At 41.8% G+C, this 24,881-nt stretch overlaps 1 protein-coding gene across 2 annotated transcripts in view; it reads right to left on the minus strand.

The window, feature by feature from the left end:
- Positions 1-23,886, minus strand: part of PIK3R1 (phosphoinositide-3-kinase regulatory subunit 1) — a 61,111-nt gene extending 37,225 nt beyond the window's left edge. Inside the window, exons 1-2 of one of the 2 annotated variants that reach the window (XM_040579369.1) lie at positions 23,792-23,886; positions 18,483-19,243 (exon numbers count right to left, since the gene is read on the minus strand). In XM_040579369.1, coding sequence (XP_040435303.1) covers positions 18,483-18,816 — 334 coding nt within the window. In that variant the 5' untranslated portion in view covers positions 18,817-19,243; positions 23,792-23,886. Of the gene's footprint in view, positions 1-18,482; positions 19,244-23,791 lie in introns of those variants that run through there. The other variant, XR_005825540.1, reaches the window with a different exon arrangement.
- Positions 23,887-24,881: the final 995 nt, after the last annotated feature.

Consider the following 24,881-nt stretch of genomic DNA (forward strand, 5'->3'; position numbering starts at 1 on the left):
CCCTGCCAGCAGTTTTCAGTCAGAGATATTAGCAGATGAGAGGTAAAATGTGGTGTGGATACCAAGTTACTGCATCTCCACAAGCAAGGAAATGATGACAGAGGTGACAGGGTCAACCAAGAAGCTAGATGTATTGCCTTTTTTGTCAAGGGAGCCTTGTTATACTCCCTCCTCCTCCTTCAGAATTGCTGCTCCAGGGATAGAAAAGAGCTGAGCTATGTAAGAATTTGAGTGATTTCACCCAGTTCTCCTCAGAGATACCGACAATGGAAAACTTACCATTCCAGCTTCCGGCGTACATGATACCAAGAAGGAAAATATGTGTCACTGAATATTCAAATGTAATGTGGATAGTGTAGGTGTGAGAGGACAACAGCATGTTCCACTGGCAGCTGCATCATGTGACCTACTTAGCAGTTTCCCAGTGCAACCTTCAGAGTTGATTGCCATTAAACATCCAGACTGCAGTAGTAGTACCTAGAAGCCCTTATCAGAATCAGAACAAACTTGTAAGAGCTCTCTACAAACAAAACATCCCTTACTGGTCTTATAATTAACTAAGCCATCTCTTGGAATTGATGCCAGCTGCCTTCCCTCAAACTCTACTTCATCATTCCCCAAGGGTATTAAAGCCATGATATTCTATTAAGTTCTGCACTACAGATTTTTTTAAAAAAAGGATCAGTGAGACTCTAGCAAAAGCATAATTTATTTTAAATATGTAAGTTAATAATACATTTACACAGTATTTTACTGCAGTGATTCTACAAGGAATCAGCAGCAAAGCTCCTTGTGTCGGATGCCTGCTATAATACACAGACACATAAACAAAACTACATTAAAAGACCAAGAGCACAAGTTCAAGCACCCAAAACTTAGGACCGCAAAGAAGTAAGGCTGCATGTGCAATTTCAGTTCTTGTTTTTCTCTTTCCACATAATGACATAGCATTGTTCCCATAAAACTATCCTGCTCATTTCAGCGCACAAAGCCTAGTGCTCTCAAGGGACAGAACCCAGTGAAAAGCTGAAGTATATATTACATGGAGCATTATCCAGACTGTACAAGGACACATCCAGTAGGCTCACATTCTCCTGTTTACCTTCCTCTTCAAACCTATATTTTCTATCATCTCAGCTCAACTTGGCTTCACACACAAGAATACTTTGCTCCTCAGCTTGTTCTCAAGTTGTTCATAGCAAGTGGGGAAGGAAGTATGTATTCTGCTGCTCCTGGAAACCTTTGTCACATGACAGAGAGGCAGCTGCCTATCTGTTAAGGGAAGGAATGCTCAGGTCTATCTCAAGAGGCACTTGAAAATTTTGGTTCTGGCCAGCCAGTGGAGAGTCACGGTGAGATGATTTCAATGACCTCCATCAGGTAAAACTTCACATGTAGAGCAACTTCCCATGCTGGACCCATTTTACCTAAAAAGCAGTGACCCGTACTTTCTTCTGAATAGTTTGGCACTAACCTACAAGATTGATAACCTCACTTCCCTTTCCATATAACCATGGTGATGACTAGTAATAGTGCTCCAGCAGGATCTGCTTTTTGTAACTGAGACAGGGCTGCTGGATGGTTTTTCACTGTGAGATACTGGGGATGCTGGAACTCTCTTCCAGAATGACCTGTCACTCTTGTAGAGGATCCCTGTTCCTTAATGGTGTTTCATTTTTTTCTGGTACCACACAGTTGTTTCTTATGCAAGACCATCACTGGTTTGTGATAGTAAGTATGCTTGAGAAGCATATATTAAAACATTCTTTTTTTATTCAATAATCATAATACATAAAAATTCAGGCCAGTATGTTGTTCTGCTCTGAAAGAATACTTTGGTTTGCTACCTTTTTGCTGTAGAGAAACTAATAGGGGAAAAAAAGCCAACAAATCCCCATTAAACTATCCAGAGGGAAGCAATCTAAGGGAAAAGAATAAGCTCTTCACTACTCCAAGAAAAAGATGTGTATTACTGTGCTTTGAGAAACCCAAGTTGTTTAGATCTGGAAGATTTACATAAAAGTAATGGCAGAAGCTGCTGACAGATAAAAACCAAAACAGCTCCTTTATCTTTTGGGAATTATGGGAAACATTTGTAAGTACACAGAAAGTTAAAAATACTAAGTGTATAGCAGCCACCCAGAAAAAAAAATGCCAACAGTGGTAACAGCAATCCAGAATCAGGACTTTTTTTATTCTGGAGACTAATGTATTTCAAATCAGGACTTTTGCCTCCTCTTACCAAAAGAAAAAAAAAAAAAAAAGGGAAGAAGAAATACCTTTGGGCTAGGACTCTAGCTGTAGCAACAGAAATATAGCAATGCTGAAAAACAACATTATAAGAAAGTAAAACTGGGTTAATCCTTACAGCCCTTAAACCATGGGCTGATCCGACATAGATACAGAAACATTACTAGGAAATACCTGAACCAGATCTACAGAGAGTTTATCCCACCATTGTCTTTAATTTCAGATGATGAAGAAAGCTCAAAATCTGTATCTAGTAAGATATTTTGACCTGTACCATACATCTGTCAAGACTCCTCTGCATAGTAGTGTCAGTGTCGATTTCTCATTCCAGTATGCTTCATACTGTTAAGGTGCTACACAAAAAGGATGCCACAGAATATGAAGTACATGTACTTAATGCATGAACCTCTCCTCCATAAATCACTGTTCACACTCTGCTGCTGAAGTAACTGTAACTTAGACTTCAGCAGTTAAAGGGATGAATGAATTTCATGGACCTTTACTAAAGCAGTCAGGGTCTCAGGTGGCTGGCTAACTGCAACTGGACGAAGGACCTTCAGTCGTGCACTGTCTAGCACAATGCACTGCAGAAATTCATGCTGTGCAAAACTGTTTATAAGAGGTGTAAAAAAAGAATTGAAAATAACAACAAAGATTGTGCCAATGAAAAGCTAGCATGAAAAACTGTCGATGTTTTTACATCACTGTCTGCAAGCCAAAGATTAACTGAAGTCAGGGTAAGGAGGTATGGAACAGGATTTCAGTCTGCATTGGGAGTGTATTCATTTGCAAAGAAACTAAAAGGAAGAGGCAAAGTCTCTTTAGGAAAGCACAAGCATAATTCTAAGCACTTCAACTTGGGGAAATCCTTTTGCAATGTCCATGCAACCCTACAGTGTTAAAGAGTTTCTCGGAGGCTAAAACAAAGAAAGATGTGTCCCTCTTGAAAACAAGCAGTATGTTGAGAAGAAGTGAGACTGAGCAGAAGCTGAAATTCCTGCAAAAATTAATTTGTAAGTGGCCTTGAAAAGCCTAAACTGCAGAGGGGCTCTGCAAACTAAATAAACATGCATCTGGTTAAGAACTGACAACATATTTCCTTGATTTTTAACTCAGGTGGATTAAATGAAAGCTGCTCTTACAGGGAAGAAGCTGGAGGGGCAGAAACTATTTTTATGTCTTCTCAAAGACTCATGAGGAGAGCAAGGAGCACCGCAACCTACTGCTTCCCTTCCTTGCCCCTGCCACCAGGCAGCTGCCCTACTCCAGCACAGGGGAACATGCTGTGGACATTCTCTGACTTTCCTGTAGAAAATTCACGGGGAACAGGATCAATGCTCAAGTTGACTGCCTGCCTCTGCACTTTGGGGAGTACTGAGTGTATAAAAGAGCATGCCAAGAAATACTAATCTGTTGAATATTTAAGTGCTGCAACTGTACAGAGCTTCTACAGGTCACGCACACAAAATCCCCAAGTCTTTCCACCAGCCTGCTCCTGCCAAGACAGCTAGTTTTCTAACCAACCCACCCACATCTGCAAATATAATTGCACCATCTATCTATACATGTATCTCTATTTCCACATATACACAAACAGACCTTAAAGCTACAGTCACTCAGATGTTTCAGAATGTTGATTATAGGACACAATAATGGAGTAAATATATATATCCCTGACTTGCACAAGATGTGATCAAACATGTGAAAAGGTCTTCCAGCTGTGATTCACTACAAAATGGGTGGAGGTTTGTGAGGCTGAAAGGCTGCTGGCTGGAAGGCGTAAGGTTTCTTCCACACTGGCCAGCAAGGACTGGGAATTGGCTGCTGTTCTGTCAAAAGGCCAGGTATATCCTGGTTGTTTTCCTGCTATCCTTGGCAGGGAGGGTTGGGGGGTGGAGGGTGTAAAAAAAAAAAAAAAAGGAAGTCTTATGTAAGTCTTATATGTCTGGTTTTGTTATTATGCCCCAGAGGAATCCCTTGGTCATCTTGCCAAGAGAAAGAACCAGAGTTACCTTTATTTGACCCTACCAGAAGGGAACACCTCTTTCTCATTTCATTTTACTTTTTAAAAGGAATTTATTTATTTATTTAAATAGCTGCCATGCCAAGAAACAAAAGGATGTCTCACTTGACTCCCAGATGGAGAATCCATCCAAAAAAACAGTTCCCTGTTGAGGACAGAAGGAACAAGAAGACATTAATTTTAAATTAACCTGATTTCTGTCATTTTTTATGACTCCTAGTTTTCAAATGTTCACATGACCTGCCTGCTACATCAGAGCAAGCACCTTTCTACTTACTTCTCCTAATTTACCCTTCCGAACTTGTGCATGAAGCTGGAAAAGATGTATCCTAATTAGCTCAGCCTGGCATCTTCACAGAAATTTCCTGAGGCTTTTACAAGATAAAGCTCTTCAAAATGCTATATGCAGCAGACAGCTGGCTAACTCGCCTAACCTCTGCTACATTACCACTAGGTACCTAGTTCTTACAGGAGTCAGAACTGCTAAACAGGAGCCTGTCACCTCCCACAGGGTTCTAATATTTTATGGTAAATGTGCCACTAACAGCCTCTTTCAGAGGTATCAGTATGAGCAATCATATAAATCTAGGTCTTGTTTTAAGGGAAATGCTTTTTGTTTTGGTTTTGTTGTTTGGTTTGTTTTTAATAGTGTATTTCTTGAACTCTCAAGGGAGGCAGCACTTCTGCTTCTCTCTTCCTTCTGTTTCACTACATCTGTCAGCTTTCCACCAGTCAGCTTCCCACATTTCAAACCTTGCTCTCAATCTGAGAAGTCTTAGGAGACAGAGCAGCTGTTTATTCCAATGGCATTCAACTAGGAATAAATAATGTAAAAGACCAAGTGAATATTCTAATCTGCGCTGCCTGCGGTTGCAAAGGAACCCAAACTGAGCAAGAAAGTGCAAGGCTACAGGTGTCTCCAGATACACATGCTCAACTTGTTTGACTGCTGTTTCCAAAACCTTGCAGGATAGTTCAAACTACAATGTATAAAGACTGGGTTGTTTTCTGTTTTGTTGGGTTTTATTCCCCCCCCAAAAAAGAGCTACAAATTACATATCACCAAACTAACATGCAGAAACTTAGCATACACTGGGAGACTACATACTGTAGTCTTATGTCAAATGGAGACAAAGAACAAAGTTCTAGATCCTATTAGAGGGTCCACTTATGCTATGATCCGATACACTTACGCCATGGTCTGACAGTGCTTTGTAAAGCTTCAAAGCAAGCTGTTTTGTTTTGGGTTTTTTGGTGCTGGGTTTTTGGTTTTTGTTTTCTTTTGAGTCAGAAAAATAAGCATGGATTAAATATTTCTGACAGACTGCAAACAGGTGACAAAATCATACTTAATATGACATAAAAGTCCATATTCTCTGGAATATTAAATTCATATTGAAATGAGAGAATGTCATGCTTTTACTTCTGCATGACTATCCACTTCAGCCCAACAGAACAAATTGGAATCAGATTTAAGTCTACTTTCTCCTGCTAGCTTTATAGCTTCGCCATGCTTTCTGCACATTACATGTTCTCTCTCCTTCTCTCAGCATTTGGCCTCTTCCTCCTTCAGGCATTCTGTAATCCTGCCAGCCAAAAAGCTTTGCTTTTAATAAGCAGATCTGCCAACTTAAACACCAGTCTCCTAAGGCAATGGAATAATGAAACACACATGTATGTACTTGCACATAATCTGTCAAATGCCTCTCTAGCCCACTACAAACAATTTTTGCAATTCAGGGTTTTCACAGGAGCATGCATTCATACACCCTTGGTTTTCAAAGATCAAATGCCATGGCTCTTCATAGTCCTGTGTCTTGTTTGTACATACAAGCCCAATGACCCTGCAATTCCTCTATCAGTATCTAGAAGACACAAAATATGAAAAACCTAAAAACACAAAGGCTGTGCAGACAACTTCATGTAGAGGAAGCATATCCTTCAATTTCTCTAACTTGGCATAGAAGTCTGGTGCAAGACAGCACAGAGTCCTCCACAGCAGAACACTCTTCCCATGTTTCTAGTGTGTCTAGAAAGTCAATGAATAATCATTCCAGGTGTCAAGAGTATTTCTCATACCTCCCCTATTAGTCATCTATCATGCACGCTGAAGCTGCCTTGTTTTCCACTTTCTAAACTAGTATTTCTCAAAAGAGAAATTTAATGTATGATACTAGCAACAGAGTAATCCAGGAAAAAATTTTGTCATGCTAGGATGAAGCTGCACTGCCAAACCTCTTGATTACACAACGTTGCAGTTTACAGCATGGCACAATAAAGACGGTAGCAAAAGCATCTTTCAAGTAAGCAAGTTACTGATTGGTATTAGAAAACCAAAATGAAGATTCAAGAACTCAAGAATTTGCTATATAATGTCATCATTTGCAAAAATTCCTGCATTGTGAATCTCAACTATAACATGGTGAAAAAAAGCGAAACTACTAGAGAAGCACTATAAAAACCTAAAGCAAAAGGTACTTAAAACACGTGTGTCCCTGAAATGTGGATTTCTGTTGGAAGACACGCTTTACATGAAGTACTGAGAACTTAAACTTAGAATTATCAGAATCGGGAAACAAATGAGACGACATTAAATTATGTCACAAATGTTGAATACGTGCACTCACATTCTAACAATTCTTTTGCTTTTGATGCTTGTATTTGGATTCCAGCTGGTGAAGCTGGATGACGCAGGCAGGGTATGCCAGGAAGATCTGTTCTGCAAGCAATCATCTTGGACACCCAGTAATCAGTAACTGAAGCCAGCCGTGGAGTGAGCAGATGGTACTTGCTCCTTGTGACAAATGAAGCCTTACACTGTCAAACCTAATGCAGTTCTGGTTCCTGGTTTTGGTTATCCCAATGAACATCTAAGTGTTAAGAGTATAGAGATCTTTACGTTAACAGTTCCACCCCCCGATTCAGCTTTTTGAAACATGACCTCCCTACTACAAAGAGATCAACCTTTAAGTATCTTAAAACAGTAGTTACTCTTTTAATTGTTTTTTTTTGGTCTACCTCATTCTTCACAGGAATCATGATACCACCTTTGCTCACAACAGTGTCCAGAAGATGACTTAATATTTGTGAATATGAAGCTCTATGAAGCTGTTATCAGCCACATCACTGGAAAGCGCAGAAGAGGCAATGAAGAAACCTGTTTCCAGAGACAAGCCTGAAGGCTGTGAAGAAAAGGTGGCTTAAGACCACAAACTGAACAACCAGAATGAAGCAATTCTCATTCAGTGAAGGCCTTGACAAGGAGCAAAGCAAGGACAAGTGGGAAGAGGGGTCAGACGACTGTAATTAAAAACTATCAGATGGCATACACTACAAGAAGGTGTACTTAGATGTACAAACAAAAGTTTTAGATACATAGCTTTGCAATCTTAACAAAGTTAACCCTAGTAAAGTGTGCAATTTAATTCACTGTGTATTTGCACATGTATCGAGGTAATAAAAGTCTATATTTATCATAAAAGTAATAATTTGTACAGTAACAGACTATACAATTAAAACTGTCACCATATCATTTCCTCAATTATATGAAACACTCATTACCATCGCTTTAGTTACCCAAACAGGCAGCTGTAAGGAAAAAAAAAACAGCCTTGCCAAAGTATCTAGCAGCTTGGAACAAATTTTTTCATATGCATTAGTGAAAAGGACTGAATAAAATAGAAGAAAATAATTTGGTGAAAATAATCTATATCCTGTCATCACCAAATACACAAATACTAGTAAATTGCCAATTCCTAATATATAATGGACTATACAAACAGCTAAAAAGTTAAGTCATCTACATTGAGTATGTACTAAATGGAGGAGTGTGGACTAATTAGAAACATGCTTTAATCTGTCTATAAGTTATAAGCTCAATATAGGAAGTACCCAGTGAAATTCCACGCCCTGCATTAGCTCTGGTCCTCAGAAGAGATGACTGTGTTTCCCTTCCATGTCTTTGAAAACCGTGAAAGGACAGTCACTGTTCTTTACGTCAGTGTTTATCGTGTAGTATTTCATGCATATTCATATTATATGCAGTCCGGTATACTGGAATCTCTTCAGAACATGGCTAGTATTTGTGCTCCAAACCCTCAAGGCAATGGCAGTTGTGAGAAGTGAGAGTAAGAGCTACGGTATTTGTCCCAATGCTGCTGAAGCTTGACTATAGGTCTGATCCCGTTCCTTCTGAAGTCAGAATGGGTTTTGCCACCAATTTAAGGGAAAGTTGAATAGAAGCCTGCTGCTTCTTGTGTGGACAAGTCCTTTAAGTAAACAAAAAAACCCCAACCATACACAATATTTTCAAGAACATCAGCACTTTAAAATAATCTTATTTTTAGTTTGCATCCAAAGGGATCTTGAATAAGGCATTTTAATATTCTCTTTAAAGCAGCTCACATTAACAAGCATGGGCATGTTCCATCTAAACTAACAGACAATGTACCACAGTATTTGATTGACTAGCTATTTAGATCAATCAAACAGACAAGGAAAACAACAACAACAAAAAACCCCTAACCATTCTCATCTTATTGGTGTGATCTTACTGTGTTATAATAAAACTCTAGATATTTGTCTTAGAGGAAACATCTGGAGAAAAAGCTTAACAGTTGGTAACTGTCTTCCCCTTTTTTGCTAAACTGTACATGCAACGCAAAGTCCTGCATCTTAAATCACTAGGGAAGGCACCCGCATCCACTATCGTTTTCAGTGCAAGTTTCAATATCAAAGATACAAGAGACTTTTAACTACCACTACAAAAGTAGTCCAAAGCAATGATCAGTATTACACACCACAGATGAACACCAAATGTTCCTCTAGCAGTTGGAATGCTCCCAAAAGCCAGAAGGCAGCTCAAAAGAAGTGAGACTTCATGCTAGTTCATGCTGTAGTAAACATTGTTAAACCACTGATTTAATATCACCCCCCAAAAGTGTCCTGATAATAGTGGGATTGTGAAAATCTCTCATTTCATGTAGGGGGCTGCAGCTTACACAGACTACAAAAAGAGTTTTGGAGTTGTCAGCACTAAGTTTGACCTAAGAGGAAGTTAGAAAAACATGAAAGTGGTGGGGAATGCACGCTAATCTTTCAACCAATGGTAATAAATTATTAATGCAGCAGAGCAAAGACAATACAAACGCTCATTCCTCTGTGCCCATGAGGACCCCTCCCTGAGTGAACAGGGGTCCTTTATTTCCAGATATCTGAGATGAAGTTTTTGCTTCTTACTGTTTTGAATATGTGTTCTATAACCCTTTCTCTACTGACCAGGCCAGATTGCAAGGACCACTAAAACAAACCTTTATCCTCAGAACTGGCTTGCACTGGAACAAAAGGCCTCTCTCCCTAAACCTTTGTCTCCATAAGAAAATTGCTTATGTAGGCTAATGACTAGCTACGCTATCCTGGCCTCAGAATAATGGAGTAATTTGGACTGCAAGAACATATTCTAAATTATGCTGAAACATCAGTACAGATTTGACTCCAAAGTACACAAAATAACTTGCTTCAAAATGTCAAGGGATGACATTTTTTGCCCTTTCTCTTAAGGGAATGGATATATTGCAAACAATGCAATAAATACCAAATGAAGAATGAAAGACTGGTCAGCCACCCCATTTCAGAGGAGCTCTCAAAAGGTGTCGACCCCTCACAGAAGACCCATGAAGAAATGGGAAGACCATGGGAGCAGATTACACCTTGCTGCATCTCATACTGCCCTGGAGCCTCACAGTCTTTTGCAGACTCTGGCGAGGCAGATGCCCCTCAAGCGTGCATCAGTCAACTAGGAGGAAAGAAATAAATGGCGGAGGGCTTTGCTATGGCCTCTGTTGCTCCTCACCTGTGCTAAAAAGCTGTGGTCTTGGCGAGGAGACAATTCAAGTTTAAGTTCGTAAACACAACAGACATTTTCATGCCTCCATCTAAGCACTGCACATGAAAAATTGAGAATTAGCAACAGAGGGCTGGCATGTGTGGTCACAGGCTTGAACATCATGTGGAAGTAGGAAAAGCACTGCAAATCTTTGCCCTTAACTGCTCATTTCTGGAATGTCCCTGGATAGAAAGATAACAAAACCAGACACAGCTGTGTAGCCTTATCAACCACTGCACGTAATTAGTGGTTTCTTTCATTAATTCCCTAATTTAAGTGCTTTGGTCTACCTCCAGCAAAAAACAGCTTAGGAAGAGGGCTTGGAAATTAAAAGGTAACCTCACAAACGAAAAGCCTTTCCTTTGAGACACACCACTGGAGAAGCTACAACATGCTTTGAAACATGAATCTGCAGCGTCTGATACCATTTAAAAGTTTCTTCACCAAAAATAATTCTCCATGCTTATCTGCTACCTACCAATCTTGTCCATGAGAAATGAGGAAATCTAGGAAGAAATCTGTGACAGCACTTAGTTTTCTCTTCTAACCCCAACAAATAGATTCCACTGTCATATCTGTAAACAAGACTTACAACACTGGTGCAGCCATGCCTCCTGGGAGGTGCATTCCCTCCTCGGACTACAGATCTCAAGTTGCACTCCTCTTCCCTCCTTCCCAGCTGGTGAGCAGGAGGCTACAGCACACTAGTGCTCAGACGTGCCACATCCAACAAATTGACTCCCACAGCAGAGAAAGAGCAAGGAAGAGACCCCTTGAATTACACCAATCTGATGTGTTTTAAGTGGAACAGTCTGGCTTCTGGCCAGTATCTTTACATTTTCAAGCATACATGTTTTTTTTAGAAGGAAGCACCAAAACTTTACAGGAAAGCAGAGTTCATCTGGTTTCCCAACATGCAGAAACTCAATTTAAAAAAAAAAAAAAAAAAAAAAATCAAAGAAACCACAGAGAAAAATTAGCCTCATCTATGCTTTGCCTATTTAATGAAAAATACTATAGCTACTTGAGAGCTTCTGGAAGCTGAGTGGACCAGAAGTAACTGCTCTTCCTGTACAAGGTCTGCCTTCTGCTGGAGCACCTTCCCATCCTGGATACCATGGAGTGATCTGTCAGCATGGATAGAAATGGAAACTGGCATGTTCAGACCTGCCAAGGGTAGATCTCACTTCTTGCCCTCAACACCTACAATCTCTAGTAAAGAACCTATCTCAGACATTAACCTCTGTGAAATAACTCTTAATGCAGCAAATGATGCCAAGCATATACAAAGAGATCCAGAGGATTATGCAAGTAAATTGTCTGATAGCTAAATGAACTGTTAAAGACCTTTTTCATCATTCATGTCACAGTTTACACAGTAGTTTTGAAGTACAAGATTGTGTTAAAAGATATTTTTAAAGTGTAGAAATCATATACAATTACACCTTTCCCTAGCTCAGGGCAGTAGCATGTTTTTGAAACTCTGTCCTGAGGCTTTTGATTATAGATCCTTATTACCTGAAAAGCTGTCAGCTTAAACATTGTTTTCAAAAGCTGTCTTATATGCAAACTGGCTTATGAAGTGGATCAATATGTGAAAATAAGGAAAATGGGTGCTGTTCTGATGGACTGCTGCATACAGCATTCATAAAAGAGTGAACAAAAAGCAGTCAAGTTAGTACAAAGTTACACCTGTTAACACTTTACCAGACGACTTCAGGCAATGTCCAAGGATACAAGCACTTCTATAACAAAGTGCAAAAAATGTAACACATAACAAAAAAGAAAAAAAAAAAATCTCTTCTATTCATGAAACCACAAAATAGGACTGTATTTTAGACATACATAACCACAGTTAATTTTTTTTTTACAAAAAAAAAATTATCTTAAAATTCTCCTAAGTACCTAGATTTACACCAAAGTATTCTCAGGATTTAAATCCTTCTCTAGTTAAAAGTATTTCTTTAAAATCCTGTAATTCCCTTCATCATTCTTAGCTATGAATATAAAGTAGTTCTTTGTATTCTAGCCTTCAGATTGATTTCATGGAAGTTTATCACGGAAAGCAGCTTTGGAACAAGACGCAGATGTGAAACAGTGCACAGCCAGCTGCAGTTACACCACCTGTGTTCTTTCACACAAGAAAATCTGGATGCGTACATGGCATCACACAACTATTTATGTGGGCACAGTCATTTGCTTGGGGTGCAGCATGATCCATTCTTGGCAAATACTTAGCACCATGTGTTGCTGAAACTCACGAATTGATGTTATATGCAAGCTTAAAGTAAGAACTGTTTGCTACCCTGTGGGTTTTTTTTCAGATGTTCCTGGATTACCGGTACAGGAACAGATCAAGATGATTCCAAGGGAGAGAAGTAGGCTACTTCATCTTTGCCTTTTTTAAACATGCCCCAGGAGCATTCATGTCAGCAGGAGGTATTAACAGACTGAATCAGTATTACAGAAGGCTAAAGAAAAGTAAACCAAGTCACTCAACATAATGTCACTGTTGTAACTATTAAAAAGGCATATAAAAATTGGTGCAATACAAAACAGAAAAATATTTCTACAGCATCAAAATAGGAATGTCTTATTCAGTTTCTTAAAGCAAAATATGTAATAAAAAGCAACATTTTTTTTTAGCTTAATTGATACAGCTGAGGGAAAAAGATGCATTTCAGCCACAGAAGCTTTTTCAGGTCCAAGATTATCTTTGAGGCTCAAAAGGGAGTTCCGTGTGCCCCAAGTAATATATTTTTTCCAAAAAATATCGATTTTTCAATTAAAATACTATTTTCAAAAGGTCTGTCTCACTTTTATTCTTATCCTGCAACGATTATAACACAACGTGGAAGACCGTGGTTTTAACCGCCTTCCTTCCTCTTCGTTTCCTTCCTCCTCTACCAGCAGGTGGGGCCACACATCAACCATGAACTTGCTCAGGTCCACCGTTAACGTGCAGTTTGTACTAGTACTTGCAAGCATGTCCCTGTGCTTTCTGTGGTGCTTACATAGACTTTTTTAGTTGCTATCATCCTGATTTTATCACTGTGGAAAAGTGCTCTGCCTCACTTTATCGCAGCCTGCAAAAATCTCTGCTTTCTTTAGCAGGTGGCATGAACTGTTTTCAGATGCACGCGCTCATTGTGGCAGCTAGAAATTTGCCTTGTACACCAAGAAAAGTGAGCTCTAGCAGCTGGCGAAGCTCTATGGCAGGAATCTGCCAACTCCTCGGTGCAAGTCAAAAGCAACCAAATTGAAGTTTGTGACTGCAGGGCAGTTCTGACAAAGGCTTACACGCAAACTAGTTTTTTTAGAATGAATCCAGGGGCTCTGGCTTGAATGGCAAATACATTTACCAAATGAGATAGTGACTCATCACTTCACCCCATAATTTCCTTTTTCCATTTGCCTCAATCAGGAGGGATGATGACTGTTTTATTCCCAGCAGAGGCTCCAGGCTCACTTCATTCCACTCACTCTTATGTCCCCTAATTTACAAATGTAAACAATTTTCAGAAACGCAAGTGCTCTACTGGCTTTATAGCAAAATTAAACAAAAAAATGCTACAGCATATTCAGTTCAAGCATGCACACACGGTTTTATGCTCTCCGTCAGTTTGGATCTTTGTCAGACATTGCATAATCTGGTCTCTGAAAGGAAAGTTTCCAAATGTTCTGTGCCATTATCTTTGTCTAATTTGCTGATCTGTATCTGTTCTAGGGAAAAAGTGTAAAGAAAGGAGGTCTCTTTTGGGGGGTTTTTTTGCATTTATTTTTTTTTTTAATCTATGTTCTGGTTTCATCACAAGAAGGAAGAGCTTTGGATTATTTTTAGGCTCCAAACCAGCTGAAACTGTATGAAGTGTCAACATCACAACCCTTTGAAGTTACACAGGAAGTTGCAGGAAGCTCCAAAACATGAAAACAGCCAAATTATTCATACAAAGACCTAGTCTGCCCTTCTGCAATCTGACCTTAATTTCAAAGTGGGAATTTGGCATTCCAAGTTAAAGCTGAAAGTGTTTCTGTCAATCAATCAAAGCTTTATGCTTCAAAGTCTGCTTCAGTTCAGCCTTCACAAACCAGGTAGGAAAATAATACTGTATGAACCCACTCTAAAGATATGCAGCTGTATCAAATGAGCTGAATCAAAGTTCACAAAACTCAGTTGGACTCAGTACAGCTTATGCACTTTTCATTTGCAAAGGGTTGGGCGAGATGGAGCTAAGTAAGGGGAACCAGCCTTACGTAGCTCCAATTTAAAAAACAAAAACATTTTAAGCCAAAAAAAAAAATATCATATAAAATCTTTACTACTTCACATAAACTTCAGGTGTCTAGTGGAGGGCATAAAGATGACCCCTACAGTGGGTCTGCATTGTTGCAAGTGCCTTGATTCCTCCAGCAGCAGCCAGCCACCTTGCCTGGTAGGAGATTTAAACCTGGGAAAAAGGCATGTTGTACCCGTGAGAGCTCCGCAACAGGAAGATGAACTAAACCTTCCTTGCCATAGCTCTGATGCAGCAGGCCTGAAAGTAAAAGCTGCTAAAGACTTCCTGGGGCTCTTGTATCCCCTTAGTTTTCATCTCTCTTCAGAGGCAGTAACACCTGCCTCCCTCCCCAAATTCAGACTAAATCCATCTATAACATATGTAAGGTAAAGACAGGCAAAACGCAACAACCCTAAAATTTCGGTCAAGGAGCCTCAGTTCTAGTCTTGACCAGTGGTTCTAGAAACGTAAATGGATCATTGATAAAATACACATCTGGGGAAATATTTGACCTAAGTGTGGTAATGGATAAATTAATGCTTTAATAGAATTTGATACCACCAGCAGTTATTTTAAATTTTAAAAGCCAATCTGAAAACAAGAGTTCCCTATTTAAAAGTAAGACTGTGATTGCATAAGACACTGGCCCGATGAACAACTCTGCCCATGTTACTAGCCTCACTGACTGCAAAGTCTGTTCAGATGTCTGTGATTATTTGTGTATGAGTACTGAAGAGTGTGAATACTGGCAGCATTACCTAAACATTGCAATTTTGACCTAATACAAAACAATCTGGACATCAGTGAGCAAGTGATCAAGCTTAACAAGGCCGGGGGGAAAAAAATCATAACAAATAATTAAGTATTAAAGAGTATTGAAATCATTAGAAAGTATTTTCTTAAAAAAATGTAAATCTATGTATGTGGTTTCACAGACTGGTTGGGGCTAGAAGGGACCTCTGGAAAACATCTAGTCCAGTCCCCTGCTAAAGTAGGTTCACCTAGAGCAGGTTACACAGAGGTAAAATTTAAATAATTCATATAATTATAGTTATTCTTTAAAATCTCCAGTTAAGTTTCCAATATTCTTATTCAACACATACACAACAGAGGTACATACAGAACTGACTCTTCACAGAATGAAAAAAGTATACGGATTACAAATAACTGAGGTATATTTAATTAGTGTGCTTCCAGTTCCCCATTGATTTGTCACTTTGATCCACAGGAGTTTCAAATGATGAAGTATTGAAAATGTAAGTGTGACTGTGTTTGGTCAAGCAAGTTTCATAGTACCCATTAATTTATTTCAAATACACTCTAGGGGCGTAGAGAGAAGTGTCACCCTGGAAAGAATCTTCTGGCCCACCGGCCATCACATTGGCTGATGGACAATAAGTGTGCTATCCCCTGCACCAAATCCCATACACAAAATAATAAAGCCACCTAAAAGTCAAACAAACATTGTTATATTATTCTTCATCTGAACTGTATTTCCACCTGCACCTCTGGTTTCACCATAGGTATCATTATTGTATCATTCTGCTCACTTAATTTCACCTTCCTTTTGTTTTTTTAATAATACTCTTTCAATACAACATTTCCCAAATGCGTTTCTATGATTTAAAGCGCCCTCTGCCTTAGTTCTTTACAGTTATAAGATCTGTAAAGAGATCACTTCTTATTACTTTTCACAATTTTGTTTAAGTTAACACGCATTGTTTTAGACTCTTGAGCTATTCGGAGTTCAAAATTCAGTGTTTCCCCTCCCTAATTATGTTGAAGGTCTAATCCCTGATCCTAGGGCATTACTGAAGTTGCCTAGCCTTTCACATGATGCTTACAATCTTCAATTCAAAAAGGAGTTTTGGGAACTTAGGGTTTTGGGGTTTTTTTTAATCAGAAAAATACAAGGCTGGATTGCAACCTGATTCTTAAACATTTTGGAGGGTGACAGGATCACTTGTGAAGACATTGAGATTAAGATTCCCAGTTAAATTAGCACATCTTGTTTCAAATCCCACACTCTCAAGGTATTAAAAATAAATGCATTGTATGTAAATAGTACTCTGTCCAGAGGCAATAAACTTCAGTTTAAGAGACCTCTAGTCACTAATGCTCAGGGCACAGTCTCATTCCAAGGAAGTAGGAAAGCTTTTATTTAATCAGAGCACCCAGATCTGCAGCAGAATTTCCCAGAGTAACTCCCTGCAGCTGAAACTCCCTTAAACATCAGTTAGAAACACAGCCCCTGGGCAGGCTGGGAAACGGCAACATTAACACAGGGGCCTCCCAGCACAGCCTCGTGGCCAGCTCACATCGTGAAGCTGTGAACAGGAGCATCAAGTAAGCATGAGTTCAGAGACCAAGCAACTTAATAAAGCACCACTTGACGTTTAAAGCAACAAGTACCTGAAAGCCTGGGATGCCAGTTACTTCACCACAGCACACACATGTAAAGAATGACATTTTCTTTCTATCCTCCACCTCCTAAAATGACCTGTCAGCACTGAGGTGTCTATCCAAAGAGTCATGTTTATTCTGCTGCTACATACTATGCAGACAACCATCTCTGCAGGTGGGTTAAGAAAAAAAAGTCACTGTTACCTCATCAGCACATTAATATCCAATACAAGGAATGATTGAAGAAGTAATGGTGTTTTCTTCCAAAAGCAAATACCCCAATTTCAGAATTAATCTAATAAGAAGCCATGAGACTTTAATGAATAGAGGCTGAGAGTCTGAGGACTTGAGGAACAGGGACAGTATGAACTACAATGCCACTATACTCCCATCTGTCCACCTTCATTCTAGCAATGACGTACACCTAGGCATTATACACTTGCAAGCAATTCTTGAGTGTCTAAGGACGTTACTACTTAAACCAGTTCAGATTTACTCTTTATTAAGTCCCCACCAACCTAGAAATGCTTCTGCCAGGTCTCCACATACAATTTCTGTACTTCTGTTATCTTTGTTGCTTATCAACATGGTGGCATGGAAGCTGATAAACTGATACCACAACTTTGCAAGTGATGGTACAAAGATTTCTGTGGAGGCAGAGGGTGATGAGACTATTCACGACTATGTGAGAACCAGGATCACATACTACATACAACCTGTACTTCCTACAGATACAAACATTGAGAATTTAAGAAGTTTTATATCCTGAAGCAATATAAGTACCAACATAAAATCTACCCTAAGATGGACTTGGCTTGCTGTACGTTAACTGTAACTCCAAATACCTTAATATCAGTAGGTAAAGGAGACAAATAACTTGGAAGAAAGTTGGGGGGTTTTTACCCTAAAGTTCCTCCAATTAAAAAAGAGAAGGCTCTTCTACTAACAGAAGAGTTCTGATCAGATTCTGAGTTCTGCCTAACATACTGCTGCAAATGTAGGTTTAGAAAGCAATTTATGTTTAAACAAAGGAAATATCTTCCTCTGTTTATACAAATGCTATTTTTTCTACTGCATGCCTACCCCCCAAAAAACATTAATCTGAATTCCTCTTTATCATTATCCCACTGTTCATTTTTAAGTACCTGCTCTTACCTGTGACATTAAAGTTAAGCCCCCATGACAAAGTACGGGGTTTTTTCTGTTAACAAGAGATTTCTGATAGGAACCTACTGTTTATTTGGAATTCGTACTGTCAGATTCACCAAGGAGTTTCTCAATATTGAGTCTCATAAATGACAGAGGGAAAAATTTCCACCAGCTTCTTAGAAACCTAAAATAAATGCTATCCTGCTTATTCACTGTGTCTTTACAGTTGTGAATTAGAAGCATACTTTCCAACCTGTGAGATGTACCTCACAGCTAGTTATTGGTCTCTGTGGTGCCTGAGACAAAGGACACAAAATTATAAAGCATGTGAGGTAACTATTATGAAGTAGAAACAATTCTTGACTGAAATGAGCCATGCACTAAAAAAGCTGACCAGCAGGTGTTATACACATAAATGTACAGTCAGACAAGTCTATGAAACAAAAATAGCTGAAAAACATGGAACACATACACAACTTCTGAGAATACTACTGACCTTGTTGCTCACTCTCTGCTTCAACTTTTGCAGGACTTGGTGCTACAGGAAGGGGCCGAGGAGGACGAGGCTTCGGAGTTGGGGGAGATATTTTTTTTCTTCCGATGTACTCTACGTAAGTTCCTGGAAAATCCCCCCTTTCTCCTGTGGTTTCATTAAAGCCATTTAACCAACCAATTTCCTCAGGCTTTGCTTCTTCTCCTTCATTGAATCCAAGTGCTAGTAAGGTACCCTTATTCACAGTTAATATATCTCCTAAGTGCAAGTCAATGTCCTCCTCTCGCTCTTTTTTGTAGTCATATAAAGCTCTGTATTGATATCCTTCGGCACTCATCTTGGCAAACAATTTAACATTCAAAAGTGTTATTAAACAGTATCAAAATGTGATTGTCCAGTTATATTTTTATATACAGAGAGATTCAAGATGCATTAAAAGGGATAATAAAAATGTCAATAGCAACATCTAAGTAATAAAATCCACCAGAGAATCAAAAAGCACCAGGATCTGTCATTTCACTGCTGATGTTTTTACTAATGTATTTATTCTGAGACAGTGATTGTCGCAGAAGTGTGTGTTCCACTTCTATGTCTAGCAATATTCTTCCAATCAGTTCCTTTTCTGGGCTTGCTGGCTCTTCTGGATGTCCATGCTCAACTTCAGCTGACTCTTGCAGCTGGTCACACCTTCTTCAGATGCACTTGCCACAGACTGCTCACGAACCTCAAATATCCTGCCACTGAACTCTACACACGTGGTTTTCCTGGAAAAAGAAAAAAAAAAAAAAAAAAGAGAGAAAACTGGTGAAATCATTCTCTTGATAATCATGCACTTGGGAATCCATTTATGACAGATTTTCTGCAACCCTGGCAGAGCCCTAAATAACAATAAAGTGACTTCACAACAACATCTGCCACCTAATGTTTGCATTTTTATAATGGATGTATGTCTAAATACTTGAAACAGATTTGCACCCCTGCAGTATGAGGCATGCTTCTTTCTCTGTGGCTTATGGCTACTGAAGTCTCAGAGTAAGAGGGCTAGGCCCTGGAGAGATCCCTGTATTGCAATATCTAGTCTGATGGCAAGACTTCACATGTTATGTCCCTGAAGACACACACGGCCACAACCCTTCCCTGTAAGAGGTCTGGCCGGGACAGAGGAGGAGCTCACTGTAATTAGTGCTGATGCTCCCCACTGGGGTATCCAATCTCCTGCTGTTCGTTCAGAGGGTGAGGCTGGGCAACAAACCCCAGCCCAAGGCCTATATTCCAAAAACATATTGGAGGGAGGGGTCTTTTCAAAAATCTGCAGAACCAAAAGATCCTAAGTGCTTTTACTTGATGAGTACCGTATTTCTTTTTCCTTAAAAAGAGAAGCTTCCCGACTCCCCCATCTTACAGATGTTTTTTAATGTGTTTGTGGTATTAACACTAGAAAAACAATCAGCAACTGAAACAGGCACACCCAGACCACCTAAGCACACTAGCAGGAGGAAAGCATCAAGCTTTATGTTTAAATTATGCTAAAGGCAAGAGAATACAGGCCTGAACATTCAACTCAAGGTTGCCCAACCATGAAGTAAAAAGGAAAGATATGACTAAAATAAAGTTATTTTAGAAAACAGTAGCTTAAAGACATACAGAAAAGTGAAAGTTTTCTAAACATTATTTCAACTGTTACTCATTTTCATCTACTTAAAAAGACAAGCCCAATCATAATTTGAAATGCTACACTGGGAACCAGAAAGTGCTAACTTTGTGTAGTTTAGAATAGAATAAAAGACCCAAGGGGACTATGTCGTATCAGTAGGTGAAATACTGTCTGTGTAATATACAGAAAGCTGATTTTTTTGAGAAACACTTCCTTTTACATTGTAGAAACACCAGTAGACACGGCTGGAACAGGGAACCTCTGACAGCTCTTTTCCACACCATTTTCTCTGATGTCTAGTCATCAAGTTGCTGGAACATACTAACGGACAAACTAAAAAGTGTTAATAAGAATGTATATAGGCTTCATTTGCCAATGAATGACCCCAATCCCTAATTTGTATGCAGCTCCTCTTCAGTCCATCAGGTTTAGTTATAATTCCCTGCGGCTTGTTGCGCAACATCTCTTGTAACAGAACAAAGAAGAAAAATCTTGTAAATTCTGAAAGAACTTGCTTATCATCCCTTGCAACCAGTTTTTGCTGTAGGAAAGAATTATCTGAGTCTGAATTAGACTTCTCATTTCAAAAAGCCTACACACAAGTATTTATTTTAATAATTTGCAAATCTATCCACGTGGATTAGGCATCCAGCTCCTACCAAAATTTTAATGAGAAATTTCTGCAGCCACTTCTGAAAAACCAAACTATGCTGCATAGCTCACACTACCAAATATCAGATGTTGCAATTAGCATGAAGAGTTTCACTGATATTTCATTGTGCCTCGTCTACCAGAAAGCGTAGAGACAAAAATTAGAGGGAAAGAAAAGGAAACAAAAAACTAAAGCACAAGTATCAATTAAACCGCACAGAAGCCTTTTCAAAAGTATGGGTTCCTCCCATTTCATATAGCAAGGGAACAAAATGCACTAACACACCTTAGATCTAAGTGTTGGAGCTAACCTAAATGTTTCCAGTCAAAACCAACTACGCACAGCAAAACCTGCTAGAAAATTACCACTTTGACTGCATTAAGTATTCCGAAATATTTATTTTCTTTTTAAGAAAGGTTCAACAAATACTCTGCTACAGCTTACTTCACTCCTACTGCCTACGGGCATTTTGGCAGTCAACGAAGTCAGTCTTCTAAACACGGCGTGATTTAACTAACTTTACCTACTCCTCTGATCTTTTATTATCAAATATGTCACAGCAACTTTACGGCCAGATATTTAAAATGAGTGTCTCTTATGCTTGGTCTGACAATACGGAACTGGAAATGTCGTAATAACATAAAATCTGCTTATGACAGTTTTTAAGTCTATTTTAAAAACTCAAAACCTGAATCAGATAGGACAAAAGGTCTGATTTACTGTGTGTTAGAATAACGCAATGCAGTTACGGTAGCAAAGTTTCTCAAAATCCAGTTACCACTGGTTCATACTCACTCCTCAGCACTGCTCTCAGTACAGGGCCCTCAGCATCCTATCCTCTAACTGATCCTGGAGTTAACCAGGAGACACTCCCATGGGTGAGCCATGCTGAATTTCTTGGATTTATGCCTTTTTCTATTCTCACTATCTGTCAGAGACTCAGACTCCAAGAACCTTGCAGAGGGCCCTAGCACAGGGACAGATACCAATTCTCCACACCAGCCTGGTAACACTGCAGCGCGTCCAAAGAGCCCTGTTTGACAGTTCTTTACTTACTGTTTTGTTAAGATCCCATATAGACAAATTCCCTTTACTCCAAGTGAAGTTACATGGGCTCTGCACTCACGACATTTTGACTCAAATTGACTTAAGCTGAGCAGTCTTAAAATAAATAGCTCTGAGACCATCTTAAGCAGAGAGGAAAAAACAAACCAAACATTTAAGGCAAGAAACATTGTTACATTTGAGATGATGTATTACTGGATTTCCATTTGGCCGGTGGAATGGAAAAGGAGGAAGGAGTATTGCAGGGAATCAAACGCTCATTTGTTTTTTATTTACTGTCTAAGAGCTTGATCCCAGTGAAAGATTCCTGAGTTCAGGCAGAACTCTCGCCTCCCAGCAGAATGGTTTATGGTAGGCACTTTAACAGTTTTAACATTTAAAATTCAACAGAAAAATTCAACAACAGATTCTTGTAAACTTAGGTGGAAAAGGAAGGGGACACAAAAGCTTTCCCTCCACTCCCCCCTTCTCCCTCTGTCAAAAATGATGTTTGGCTCCCACTCCACTGGTACCCAAGCATTTCCTCCCATGCTAGCTAGCATTCCTTTGGCAACAGAGAATAAAAACTTCAACTCCACAACTCCCAACTACCAGCCCAACCACAGGCGTGCATGTGTGCTGTTTATACGGCAGCCCTATACAAGACAGCAAAGATTTTCTTCAGCTTTATATTAACACATTTAACAACCATTTCTCCTTGTACAGCCACCTCTCACATATTCAAAAAAATCCCTAGGGAAACAGTGCCTAATACGAACTTTCCTGCTACTGCAATTATAAACTTCATCAATAGAAGAGTGAACGGATGTACTTAGTGAGGCACTGAAATAACGAGAACTGAAGTGTAAGTGGAGAATTTGCTTGGAGACTGACTCTTCTCCCCACTAGGTGTCTACACACCTGTAACACCAACCGCAGTCATCTCTGAAGTAAGATGCTGCTGCTCTCCAAAGGGAGATGACCAAGGTAAGTTACACGTGAGAACACTATTTTCTGCAAGAAAGGGAGCTCCATGATATATTGTGAAGAAGGAGATGCATACTTATTATACCTTTATACCACTTCCAGTCTTTGGAAAAGTGATTTCGAGCCCGTGGAGATTCTACCGCTGAACAAATCCAAACACATACACATGGAATAAGTACATTAACTTCACTGCGGACACTGTAAAACGCATCCCATTCCGAAACGTCTCAAAGACTTCATATGGGCTGCAAAGCTATGGAAGAAGGTAGGGGGGCGTCATGACAGTTTTAGAAAAGAAGCTTAAACCATAATTAAAAAAAAACAAGGAAGACGGTACAGACTGAGCCCCACTCCTGTTAAGAGGCCCGCCAGTTACGCCCTCTGGGAGCCCTGCACCGACACGCACCCGGTCTGCGGCCCCCGCCGCTGGGCAGCCGCTCTCCAGGAGCCGCAGTCGGGCCGCGTCCGGGGGACGCTACCCCGCGGCGCCGGGCAGGGGTGCGCGCAGACGGCGCTCCCCGCACCGCGGCCGCCAGCCGGCCGGTGCAGCAGCACGGGTCCCCGCGCCGCACGGCAGGATCGGGGCTCCCAGGCAGCCCCGCGGTGGCCGGGCCTCGCCCCCGGCACGGCGCGCCGCCCGCCCAGCCCGACCAGGAAGCGCCGAGCCGGGCCGCCCCCGGCCGCGGGGGGCGAAGAGAAGCACGGCCGGCCGCGGGGCTCGGCCTCGGCAGCAGCGGGCGGCCCGCCCGGGCCTGCCGCGCCGGAGGGCTCGGCGGCGCGGCAGCCGGCCCGGACGGGGGGGAAAGTTGCACGCGGCGGCGGCGCTCCCGCCGGACCTGTCACCCCGCCGGGGCGGCCGGTGCCCGGGTCCCGGGAGGCCGCCCGGTCCCGCGCCGCCCGGCCCCACTCCCCTGCCTCGGCGGCCGCTCGCGAAACATCGCCAGGTGAGGCGGCCGCGGCGGCAACTCTCTTTACCTTCACTCAGCCGCAGCGGCGGCGGCACCGCCACCGTCCGCCGCCGGGGAACCGCCGCCGCGCCGCCCCGCGCTCCTCCGCCGCGCGTCCGTCCCGCCGCCCGCTCAGCCCGCGCTTCTCCCGGCCGCGCTCGCCGCCCCAATGTCTCAGCAGCGCCGTGCCCGCCGTCGGCCCCGCCCCCGCCCCGCCCCCGGCGCGCCCGCCAATCCGCGCCTCTGCCGCCGCCGCCCCGCCCCGCGCCGCCCCGCCCGCTGGCTGGCGGCGGCCGAGGGGCGGTGCCTTGCCGCCGCCCGCCGCAGGCAGGCCCGCGGGGCTGACAGCCGGCGGCGGTGTTGCGTTGCCCGCGGTACTCGCCCGCGGCCGAGGGGCACCGGCGCGGCAGCCCCCCGGAGCGGTGCCGGCGAGGCACGGGCGCCCTCGCGGCAGGCCGGGGCCGGCCAGGCCAGGCCGGCAGCGGCGGTGAGCGGAGCACGTGCTGCTCCTAGTCCCTCTTCGGGGATTTTTCTCCCCTTTTCTCCTGCCCTCCCGCCCGAACTACGCTGGCGGTGTGAGCTGCACGGCGGCTCTGCTCCCCAGCAGGTCCGGAGCCGGGCCGGGCTGCCGTGCCTCGTCGGGCTGGTGGTGGCCCGCCCGGGGCGACACGCCGGGGAACCGCTGTCCACCCGCCCCTGGGCCCTGCCCACCGCCGTGCCATGCCAGAGCCCCTCGGCCCCGAAGTAGCCAGAGCTGCCCTGCAGCGGGCACCGTGGAACGGGTGGAGGTGGGAGCTGTATGCGGCAACAGAGATCATCACTTGATGCCCTTATTGACCCTCACAGGGTGCCTGAGTTTGCTGGGCTCCGTGCGGGGCAGAAAAAAATGTCATATGCCCTGCCTCACGGAGTGCAGAGCCTCCGGTGCATCTGGCAACGCGGGGGTGTGACACCACCGCCAGGTTGCAGCGGGAGAGCTGTGCTGCTGAGGTACTGCTGTGTTTGAACAGGTCTCTGTTTATCTTTAGATACTAAATACGTGTACATATGTTACCGTGACTCAGTCCTTGTAGGTGTCACTGTGAAAGAGGAGAAAGTGGTTTAAACAGAGATATAAC

The sequence above is a fragment of the Falco naumanni genome, chromosome Z (genome assembly GCF_017639655.2).
Source record: "Falco naumanni isolate bFalNau1 chromosome Z, bFalNau1.pat, whole genome shotgun sequence".
Classification (NCBI taxonomy): domain Eukaryota; kingdom Metazoa; phylum Chordata; class Aves; order Falconiformes; family Falconidae; genus Falco; species Falco naumanni.